We start from the raw sequence: 11,873 nt of genomic DNA, 5'->3' as shown, positions 1-11,873 counted from the left end.
ATGGACAAATTCAATTTCTACTGAACAATATTTTCATTTTGGGGAAATTTTATATTCATAAATGTAATTGTCAAAGCCATTTTCTGTTTTTCGGAAATTATTTTGGATTTTCTTTGAATCTATAAGAAATTGTAAAATTGAAAAGTTGAAGTAGACTACTTGGTTTATTGAAGAATTTTAAACTATAGAAGACCTTGATGTATATTATTATTATTTATTTATTCATTTTTATTTTTTCATTTTTATTTATGTTTCCTTTCTATAGAGTTGTGCTCTGTCCTTTAATGATTTTATGTGGTTTGTACTGCCTTTTTAGTTTTCATGTAATAAAAAAAGCTCACCGGCGTCATATTGTGCACCAAGTACATACAGTAGGTGGCGGTAATACTTCTAAGGAGTGAGCGGCCATTAACCAGACGAAGAAGAAGCATCGCCGCTCTGACGTCATCAGTAGTTTCTTCGCTCATTCAGTCCGCGCGCTTGTGTCTTCTGAGGTGAGTTCAGCAGTTAAAATATTTCGCGTATTTACCTTACACATCAATTTACACAGTTCGTCTAAGCAACATTTAAAAGGTTATTTCAGAATTGTTTTCCTTGGATAAAGTAATCTGTAATCATCTTTTCTGGCGTCTGCAGACTATTTAAACACGAAACGATCTGAGGAAAATGTTGAAGTCGTTCAAACATGGACGGTTGGTTCTGTGACATTTTTAAGTTTGTTTCATTTTACAGCAATAATGTTAGTGTTATTGAATGTTATGTTATCTTCAAACAGTGAGATCGCATAAAATAAGTGAGAGATTAGAGATGCACCGATTACAATTTTCTTGGACGATTACGTTTTCCGATTTTTTTTTTTTTTTTTTTTTTTTTTTGGGATCTGCCGATACCGATTTTTGCCGATTCCGATTTTCTTTTTAGGAACTATAATACAAAAAGTTATTTTTCTTAAACGCAATTTTTTTTTTTCATAAAAAAACGAGTAAAAAGTCAGTAATACAATAAGGACAAATAACAAATTGCAAAAAACAGCACACATAAATGCAATAGAATAACGATAGCTATGAAACTAAGTTTTTTCAAGTTAAGTAAGTTTTAATTCAGGTAAGAAATACTACATAAAGTAACCAGTGTTATTTTACATGTTTACCTTAATTTCTGTAGTCTTTATTATGAAATACAGATGAATTATTACCATTAAAGTTATACCATAAGCGTATTCAGTCAAGAGCAGAAATTTATTTTCTTTGTCTTTTGTTCTTTGGTTAATATGACAGACAGCAGCAGGAATATTGGACTGTTGTCCCTTTACATTTTTCACATCGGCCGTCGCCCGCGAGAGCATCAAAATTCGCACTGGCTGCCCTGCCAACAACGCTGTACTGTGCAGCCAAGATGAAATAAAGGTTTTTAACATTACTTTCTCGAGTCGAGTGCCTTGGATTACCTACTATTACAAGTAACGTTGTACTGTGCGTTCAAACTGGCCTGGTGGGAGGGTCAAAGTAAATTACAAATTGTGGCAACCAATCGAGGACCTCTACATTCTGATTGGTTGCCACTGAACCACATCATAGCTCATTGCCATATAGTTGACTAGGGCTGGGTAAACAATTTTGATTTCTCGTCTTTAATTGATTCTCAATTTTACGAAAAGATATTGATTCTTAAATCCCAAGAATCGATTAGTCTAGTCTGTTTTCAGTTGATTAATGAGCAGAAAATGAAGCACCTCCCATCTAATAAATCGCAATAATCTTTGTGCTTTGTTACTTTTGATATGAAGCAAAGTCTCAGATTTCAAATAACGTCCATATTATTATGAGATTCAAAAAATAAATACCGTTTTGGCGCTGTTTAATGTGGCGTGACAGATCGCTTTAGCGCCTCAGTTAAAGAGAAGCATGTGATCATCCTCTCCTCCGCTTTAATACCAGTTACAGTGAAATAAACATGAACATCTGAAGGTATGTTAAAATATACAGTACAACTTACTGAAATCCGTATAATGTCTTGTGTAATCGCTCAATCAGTGTTTTTACCTCAGAAAAACATATTCAGTGACCATAAACTCATTAATCAGCTAGAAAAGTGAACTCTAGAAAGCAGCATTCTGATAAATATAGCTATGCACCGTTACATATTCATTATAATTTTTAATGTTCTTCAATATTTAATGCATGTTTGAATAGATCAGTTATGACAGCCGCGATTTAAATGTTTATATTTTAAAAAAAAAAACTAATTGGAGTAGAAATGATTATGTAATTCTAAACTTTATTTAAAATAAAAACATTCAGTGTAATTTAAGTGTTTGTATATAAATAAGTTAATTTAATCTTCAATATTATTATAGTAGTACCAACTGACTCCCATGTGTAGTTTATAGCATTAGTTGAGAGATTTTTTTCTTCTAGAAAATTTGCCTTGAAATGTAACTGAGATACTACATCCAAAATAATCGAGTAGAATCGAAAGCATGTGCATAGTAATCGAATCGAATTATGAACATTGTGTCAATACCCAGCCCTATAGGTGACCTGACTTAAACTCTCCACTAGAGCTCGCTGCCGGCTCGCATTGAAAATGAATGACCTCCTGTCACTTTGACACTCTCGCCGGCAACAGTGTGAACGTGTGGGAAGTCTTGGGTAGTGAGAGTGTCAAGGAGAGTTGAAGTCAGGTCAACGTTATGGTAATGAGATATGACGCGGTTCAGCGACAACCGCTGAAACCAATTTGTTTGTTTTTGCTTTGTAAGAGATTCTGCATGTAAGTCAGTTGGTACTACTATAATAATATTGAAAGTTAAATTAATTTATTTATATACAAACACTTAAATTACACTCAATGTTTTTATTGTAAATAAAGTTTAAAATTACATAATCATATTTTTACTCCAATTAATTTAAAAATAAATAAATAAATAAACATTTAAATCGTGGCTGTCATAACCGATTTATTCAAACATGCATTAAATATTGAAGAACATTAAATATTATAATGAATATGTAACGGTGCATAGCTATATTTATCAGAATGTTGCCTTCTAGAGTTCACTTTTCTAGCTGATTAATGAGTTTATGGTCACTGAATGTGTTTTTCTGAGGTAAATGTGACGTTACGTGACATCGTTTACGAGCTGTTTTATTGACATCTTTCCGAGGAAACACGGAGATATTCCCATCAGCATACAATATACCTCATTTGTGGAAATCAAATAATGAAAATGCATTCATTATTTTATTTTCATTTCAGGCCTGATGGAGGAGAGTGAAGTGGAGGAGAAACATCATGTCACAACTGGAGAAATGGACCAGGAATGTTTAATCTGCGGTCAGTGTGGAAATAGTTTCACATGTAAACAGAGTCTCGAGGATCACATGATCATCCACACTGAAGAGAAACTGCTTGAATGTGATCAATGTGGCAAATCATTTTTGAGGGCTTCAGGCCTGAAGAGCCACCTGACAGTTCATTCACAGGAGAAACCACATTCATGTTCTTTGTGTGGAAAGAGTTACAAAGGTAAAGACGGTCTCAAGGTTCACACGAGGATCCACACTGGAGAGAAACCGTTCACATGTGATCAGTGTGGGAAGAGTTTTAGACAATCATCAAACCTTAAGGAACACATGAACATCCACACTAGAGAGAAACAGCACGAATGTGATCAATGTGGCAAAACATTTTTGAGGGGTTCAGGCTTATACAACCACATGAAAGTTCATTCACAGGAGAAACCACATTCATGTTCTTTGTGTGGAAAGAGTTTTGCACTTCTGCAAAGTTTAAAAGCTCATCAGAAAAGACATACTGGTGTAAAAGATCATAAGTGCTTGGAGTGTGGGAAGAGTTTTGTTACAGCTGAACATTTGAAACTTCACTGGAGGTCTCACACTGGAGAGAAACCTTACAAGTGTTCACACTGTGACAAGAGATTCAGACGGACGGGACATCTGAAAACACACGAGATGATCCACACTGGAGAGAAACCTTACACTTGTGATCAGTGTGGGAAGAGTTTCACTCAAATATCTTCTCTACTCAGTCATAGAAAATACAATCATAAGTAGATCTTCAGATCCAGCGCTGTCAAGCGTGAAGCAGCATCCTCACCGAACGTGACACAATAATACCATCGAGTGATTAAAATCTCTTAAATTTACTGTAAATCTGTCCTAACCAGCCACAACGAAACATCATCTAAACACATTGAATAAAGTTCATATTCAAAACCAGAAGTTTCAACTGTGAGATTCAGATGGACAATATCTAGATGTTTTATTTTTGTATCTCATTTTGCTTTATTATGAGTTAAATGAAGGAAATTCTAAGTTTTTCTTTTATTAAACTTCTTGGTTTTAGTTTAGAGTTGTTGTTTTTTTTGAGGAGAGATCAGTCTCATTAGTTAATAGTTTGTGTTTGCTGTATCGCATGTGTTTGTAGTGGGAAGTTCAGAACATTTTACTGACTAGTTCACCTCACCTCCAATCCAGTAATTAATAGGAAGATACAATAGAAATAAAGTTACTAAAGCATACACTGAATCCAGATCATATTCCCATGCTTATTTATATCTTTGATGAGGATTGATACTTCAGTCGACAAATAGCAAACATTAGATCTTTTTGTGTGGATAAAGAGATCCCTGTGAATCAACAGGAGAAAGATTGAAAGATCTCTGCGTGTCTCTGAATTACGACACAGAGGTACACAAATATAAGAAGGATGTTTTCTTTCATCTCTGATGGACCACCATCTTCTCTTTAATTAAAAAAAACATTCATTATACCCTGCCAAGTTTCTTATTTAAGTTTCTTGCACCAAATTTAAGTGTCGCTAAGATAAGGGCATGAGTGGAAGTAAACATGCCATAATTTGATTTCTTCATTTTCTGAAAAGTAATTAACTTTTGGTATAATATTGGAAGATGGACAAATTCAATATCTACTGAACAATATTTTCATTTTGGGGAAATTTTTGGGTCAAAGCCATTTTCTGTTTTTCAGAAATAATTTTGGATTTTCTTTGAATCTATAAGAAATTGAAAAGTGGAAGTAGACTACTTGGTTTATTGAAGAATTTTAAACTATTAGAAAGACCCTGATGTATTAGTAGTACTATTTTCATTTTTATTTATGTTTTCTTTCTATAGAGTTGTGCTCTGTTCTTTTGTGGTTTTGTGCTGCCTTTTTGTAATCGTGTTTTCATGCAATAAAAAATGCTCATCGGCGTCATCTTGTGCACCAAGCCCATACAGTAGGTGGCGGTAATACTTCTAAGGAGTGAGCGGCCATTAACCAGACGAAGAAGAATCATCGCCGCTCTGACGTCATCAGTAGTTTCTTCGCTTGTTCGGTCATCGCGTTTGTTGTGTCTTCTGAGGTGAGTTCAGCCTTTAAGATATTTTGCGTATTTACACATATATAAAATACACTTTACACAGTTTATGTAAGCAGCATTTACAAGGTTATTTCTGAAGTGTTTTCATCGGATAAAACACCATGTATGTCTGTAGACTAGTTCAACACGAAACAAAGATCTGAGGAAAACGTTAAACTCGTTCAGACATGGACGCTTGGTTTTGTGTCATTTTTAACTTTGTTTTTACAGCGATAAAGTTAATGTTATTGAATGTGATGTTATCTCAGACGATAAGTTCTGATCTGTGAGGGAAACCCTTTTTAAGATGTCCATTAAGGCCTATAATGTGCTGTAACAGAAACCTTAAGAAAATTGCCTTGTTTATCCACTACATAGGCTATGAGGTAAGCAACAATGCTAAAATTAAATTTCCAACCAACCATATTTAATTTAATTAAGAGTTCATGACGTTTCAGCGCTCTGTCACCTCTGTAATGTAGATGGTTTATATCAATTATATATAAATACAAATAACTTGAAACTTTATATACAAAGCTAAATTATGTTTATGGTTCGGATCAACAGTTCATCTCACTTTGCTCTGAACAACCATCATAATGCATTACTGACACTTCAAAATTAAATCACATGACTTTGCTTCTTATATTGCTGTGATCTGTTCTAGGCTTACCATATATCAGACCATATCCAATGATTGCAATAATCTTTGTGATTTGGTAGTTTTATTAAGAAAAAAGGTCTCAAGTTTTAAATTCAGTTGATTTTATAGCAAAATTCCAACAATAGTTGGACACTACATGACATTACACTGTGTTTTAAATTATTATGCAAGTGACATATCAGTAAGATTTCAGTACAATAAACATTCAGATTTTTAGTTTTTCTAAGAAAATGATTGTTTATTTATCCATGTCTTTTTAGATAAAAGACCTTAATAAGCCTATATCTGACAGAGTTCTGCTGTGCTCTAAATCACTCACAAATCTCTTTGATAATCTCCATTCAGTTTTCACACAATATTAGTTGTTTTCATGCCTTTTGCACAATATTTCATGCTTTTCATCTTCAGAAAGATCTTTCTTCCTCTCCAATTTACATGAGAACTGTGATTTGCTTAATAACGTGGAACAACCTCTAAGTAGGGTTTGCATAGATCTGGCAAATTATTTTGTCTGAGTTTGACACCAGTTATCTAAAAAGACATGAATAAATAAACATTTTCTTAGAAAAACTAAAATCTGAATGTTTACTGTTCTGAAATCTTACTGATATGTCACTTGCATAAAAATTTGGAACAAGGTTTATATAGACAATTGTATAGACTGACATTTTTCTATGAGGACAAATACAGTTACTTATGAATATATAAAAATATTGTTCAGTATATTGGTATTGACCGCAAATGTCACATTTAAACTGCTTAATGGGTCTTGAATTTCCAATTTTCCATGAGATTTTCACAGTTATGTGAATTGATCATCAAAAAAGTCAATGTTAGTTTTTTTTGTTTGTTTTAATGTATTTTTTACATTAAATTTTTATTTGCAACATCTGGGTTTAAATTTGTCTATGTGTCAACATCATAGGACGTGTCATTTTCTCATACTATAGTATGGTGATGACTCATCGGTATCTTATAATTATTTACAAGACTATGTCCATATCCTAAGAGAAGATGCGTCACTTAATCCATGACAGTGCATGCTTAATTATTCATGACTGCACGCATTGTTTCCTCTGACAGACGCTTCCAACAGTGAGATTGCATTCAATAAATGAGAGATGCATTGATGGATCAAAAATTCCCACAATATACGCCACCAACGATATACATCATTTGTGGAAATCACTTTATGAAAATGCGTTAAAATTATTTTAATTTCATTTCAGGCCTGATGGAACAGAGTGAAGTGGAGGAGAATCATCATGTCAAAACTGAAGAAAGAGATGAGAAATGTTTCATCTGCGGTCAGTGTGGAAATAGTTTCACATATAAACAGAGTCTTGAGGATCAGATGAAGATCCACACTGAAGAGAATCCGTTCACATGTGATCAGTGTGGGAAAAGTTTCACAGAACAAGAAACCCTTAAGGATCACATGATCCAAACAGGAGAAAAACTACTTGAATGTGATCAATGTGGCAAAACATTTGTGTGGGCTTCAGCACTGAAGATCCACCTGAAAGTTCATTCACAGGAGAAACCACTTTCATGTTCTTTGTGTGGAAAGAGTTTAAAACACAAACAGAGTCTCAAGGTTCACATGATGATCCACACTGGAGAGAAATCGTTCACATGTGATCAGTGTGGGAAGAGTTTTAGACAGTCAAACAATTTTAAGGAACACATGAGGATCCACACTGGAGAAAAGCCGTACGAATGTGATCAGTGTGGCAAAACATTTTCGAGGGCTACAGGCCTAAACTCCCACCTGAACGTTCATTTACAGGAGAAACCACATTCATGTTCTTTGTGTGGAAAGAGTTTTTCACTGCTGCGGCATTTGAAAGAACATCAGAATAGACATACTGGTCAAAGAGATCACAAGTGCTTGGAGTGTGGGAAGAGTTTTATTAGAGCTGTAGATCTGAAAATACACTGGAGGTCTCACACTGGAGAGAAACCTTACAAGTGTTCACACTGTGACAAGAGATTCAGACGATCAGAACATCTGAAAACACACGTGAGGATCCACACCGGAGAGAAACCTTACACTTGTGATCAGTGTGGGAAGAGTTTCACTCAAATATCTTCTCTACTCAGTCATAAAAAATACAATCACAGTAAGTAATCATCTTCAGATCTAGCAACTAAAAAGTGCAAAGCTGCATCATAATACATTTGAATAATAAAATCTCTTCTATATAAATCTGTCCTAAACAGCTGCAACGAGCAACAGGAAAAAGAAGCATCTAAATTTGTCACAGTGAATAAAGTTCATCTTCAAGACCAGAAGTTTCAACTGTGAGATTCAGATTGACTCAAAGATGGACAGTATCTAGATGTTTTATTTTTGCATATCGTTTTGCTTCATGGTATAAATGATATCATGCTTTATTAGTGTTAAAGTTAAATACTATGTTAAATTTTTATAATGCATATGTATCACTTGTAGTTTGTTTATACTTTTATGAAGGAAAATTGAAGTTTTTCTTTAATTAAACTAGTTATTTTTAGTTTTTTTTTTTTCCTATTTGTTTACACGTTGTAACTTTTATTGTCCATGTTTTGTCTACTTGTTCTTCTTGCATGAATAATATTGTAGTAATTTTAGTAACATATAAAAGCCATTTAAATATTGTGCTTTGGGCTTTAAATTTGACAAGTTTTTAAATGCTGAATATATTTCACCCCACACATCCCATCAACCACAGCACGTGACGCCATCAGTCCTTTAGTCAGCTGTTGTAGTACTGCACATGTGCCTCATTTTTAACCGTTGACTCCCAGCAGATGGACACAGAGTAAAGGTACGCTCTATGAATCTGCTTTTATTCATTGTTTTTGCCCATATAATGTTAAATGCCACTTTAGACAAGTAGTATTTTGTGTTTTTGTAGGTTTTATAAATGTATCTTATAAGTTCAGTTTCATTAATTTGTACGTGAGCGCAGCCATGGGGCGGTCTGAGGTCAAGTCTCAGACAATAACATATTTTCCTTTTTAGTTATTTTAAGTTATCTGACCGTTTAACACAATAATTTAATAGTAATTTAAACTACAGAATAATCACACATTCTTTAAACATTAACTGTAGTAGAGTGATCGGTTTAGACCTTTGGCCTGCTGCTCACGCTTTATCCATGATGCTCACGTGATCTTATTATTGTAAACTAGATATATTTATTGTAAACTATATATACATATATAACAGTTATAAGACAGAATATTAATTTCTTCATGTCATGTCTGCCAATGAATAAATTTAAGCATATATATAATTTCTGTAAATCTAACATACTTTTCATTTTCTGCAGCAGGAGAGAGCCTGTGCAGCAAAAACAAGAGGATAGTGTTTATAAGTAGGGATAGGTATCGACCCAATATTAAAGAGGTTCCTGACCCACTGAAATATTGACAGATTCTGAGACTGTAGAGGAGTTTGAAACTATATGCAGATCAGGTTGTGTTCGTGTGTGTATGTCAGTAAGAACACATCACAGGATTTGGAATTTTCTCAACTTTGTTGGTGTGGTCTGAAATGAACAAACGAATAACAAATATGAGCCAATGGCATTTAAACACATGCATGCAAAAATACAAATACAAAAGGTATCTAACAGTTTAAAGTACAGAAATTGAATAAAGTAGCTAATCAAATGTAAACCAACATTGCAAAATAAAGATTAATCAATATTAATTATAAAGTTACAAAAGCTATTCTGTTTAAGAGCAATGAGTGATTTGCTTGTCTTTTGTTATTTGATTAACATTAAAAACAGCAAGAATGCAAGGGCTGCTGTCACCGATACAGTACACTGATACTGAACACATGCGTTCTTTCTGAGTAACCTACTATGTTTGCTAGTACTCGACATGATGGGCATGTTGACATTTGAATTTGTCCGTTCAAGCACAAGACTTGAAAGAGAACTTGATATTTGTACACTGTACACTTGCACTTCAGATGAGTGCACAAATCTTCTCACAGTGAGTGTGAGTTCTCTTTGGCGTCTTGCTCATGAATGTTTAAATTAGCAAGGCTTAAATGAGTTTAGTTTAAATGCAGATTGCAACGTGTGCTGTTCAGGTCTCACCTGTGCTCGCTCACTATCAACACCCGGGTGATGACGGCGTAAATGACCATAGAGCACACAGCACTCGCATTGAACAAAGTTTTGGGGAAGCCAGAATGCGTATCCATCGACAGAAACATACTTCAGCCCAAACAAACAACATTATAGATGCCTATGCATGGTCAGATATGAGATGATTGTGTTTTTGCTTGTTTTTTTTACAGAGAACTGTTTTATACATATACAGTGACAATAATGCCTACTGTAAATATAGTTACAATTACGATTAGAGTTGTTTGCATAAAATATTAACACATTTGCCCTTTGATAGGCTACAATATATCTCCATAAATACTATTTTCTCAGTTCTGTGCATATTTTCACTTACTTACATCAATTGGTTCATCAATATGGTAAAGTGGGAAAATATGTTAAAAGGGAGAAAAAATTACCATTCTTGGTTAGGGATTTTTCCAGTAAATAGCAGGTGGCTGTGGAAAGAAAGAGACCACTGATAAAAGCGGTCACATGGAGACTTCTTGACTCTGGGAAGAGTTGATTGACCTTGGACAGTTATGTGAAAACAGGAGGAGTGAAATAACACACTGTATAAGAATTGTGCCCTGCAGAGACAAATTCAGCTGGCATCTAACATTGTTGCTTGAAAATAAAGTTAAAACTCCTGCGACCTGGAGCTTCGACTCTGAGAGCTTTCTTTGACACCAGAACTGAAGGGACACTGAGACATCGAATTTGCCACGAAATAATTGGCGAGAGACGGCCAGGAAGAGGACGGGATAGGACCTCGGTGGGCACGAGACATCACAAGCCGCTGTAGAAATAAGGTAAGCAATTTTGCTCTTATTTGTCTTGTGTGGCTCCTTGTGAGCGAGTGCCTGGATGGTAACTGCCTAAGACTTCAAAAAATCGAACCAAATTATTATTAACAAGTTATCTTTATAAATTAAGATTTTCAAACAAAGTAAGACAGTATGAAAACTTTTGTGAAAAAGTATTTGATGTATGTTTTATGTGAATAAGAGCCTTAATTTGATCTGTTCATCATATAAAGTGATTGAGTCTCTTCGGAAAATTTTGACTAAACTGCCCAATTCATATAAATTATTTTTACGATCTCTTTATGAACATTTTGAAGCATTAAAGTGGTAGTTGCGTTGCTGTCAATGGAGGAACAGAAAGCTCTCAAATTGCTTTAAAAAGATCCATATTTGTGTTTTCTGAAGATGAACGAAAATCTTACTGGTTTGGAACGATTTGAGGGTAATTAATAACCGAATTTCCATTTTTGGGTGAACTATTCCTTTAAGTGTTTGGTGCTGAGATGAACAACATTGTGATGCAAAAATCTGAATGGATGTCTAAAACATTTAAAATACTCTCAGAAACAGAAAGTAGAGCAGCTGCTGTCAGAGAGTGAATGTGTATTTTCATTCAGAGTGTCTCATTCACTCGTCCCACCATGTGCTTTTTAATTAAAAATAAATTTAATATGCATTCAAGAGACTGTCAGAATTGAATCACTATTGTGTAGTTTTTAAATATTAATTTTATGTAAGATAATTGTTGAGTTTTTTCCCCTGTAATTTCAGACCTGATGGAGGAGAAGCAGCATGTCAAAACTAGAGAAAAAAACTCGCTCACAGACTGAAAGTTTTTCTTTACTGAAAAGAAGAGAGAAGAAATGTTTCACCTGCCGTCAGTGTGGAAAGAGTCTCGCATACAAACAC

General features: G+C 34.4%; 2 protein-coding genes across 3 annotated transcripts; both read left to right on the top strand.

Annotated features, from left to right (window-relative positions):
* Positions 1-472: 472 nt before the first annotated feature.
* LOC137028121 (zinc finger protein 154-like) lies at positions 473-4,721 on the top strand. Of its 2 annotated transcripts, none has more exons than XM_067396884.1 (2): positions 473-494; positions 3,259-4,721. In XM_067396884.1, exon 2 carries the CDS (start codon positions 3,264-3,266, stop codon positions 4,074-4,076), a length of 813 nt encoding a protein of 270 aa, XP_067252985.1. In that variant the 5' UTR covers positions 473-494; positions 3,259-3,263; the 3' UTR covers positions 4,077-4,721. The 2 variants fall into 2 exon arrangements, with proteins under 2 accessions (XP_067252985.1, XP_067252986.1); XM_067396885.1 differs by lacking the exon at positions 473-494 and adding an exon at positions 1,293-1,406.
* Positions 4,722-5,312: 591 nt separating this feature from the next.
* On the top strand, positions 5,313-9,301 carry LOC137028095 (zinc finger protein 678-like). The gene is made up of 3 exons (XM_067396855.1): positions 5,313-5,388; positions 7,279-8,172; positions 8,273-9,301. The coding sequence occupies exons 2-3, from the start codon at positions 7,284-7,286 to the stop codon at positions 8,317-8,319; spliced, it is 936 nt and encodes a 311-aa protein (XP_067252956.1). The 5' UTR covers positions 5,313-5,388; positions 7,279-7,283; the 3' UTR covers positions 8,320-9,301.
* The last annotated feature ends 2,572 nt before the right edge of the window (positions 9,302-11,873 follow it).

This window comes from Chanodichthys erythropterus, chromosome 10 (assembly GCF_024489055.1).
Source record: "Chanodichthys erythropterus isolate Z2021 chromosome 10, ASM2448905v1, whole genome shotgun sequence".
Lineage (NCBI taxonomy): Eukaryota > Metazoa > Chordata > Actinopteri > Cypriniformes > Xenocyprididae > Chanodichthys > Chanodichthys erythropterus.
This window is presented reverse-complemented; position numbering and strand designations above follow the sequence as displayed.

Coding starts and splice junctions, on each gene's coding strand:
- LOC137028121 (XM_067396884.1), top strand. CDS start 3,264: ATGGAGGAGAGTGAAGTGGAGGAGAAACATCATGTCACAACTGGAGAA.
- LOC137028095 (XM_067396855.1), top strand. CDS start 7,284: ATGGAACAGAGTGAAGTGGAGGAGAATCATCATGTCAAAACTGAAGAA. Junction 8,173..8,272: donor TCATAAAAAATACAATCACA/GTAAGTAATCAT, acceptor TGTCCTAAACAG/CTGCAACGAGCAACAGGAAA.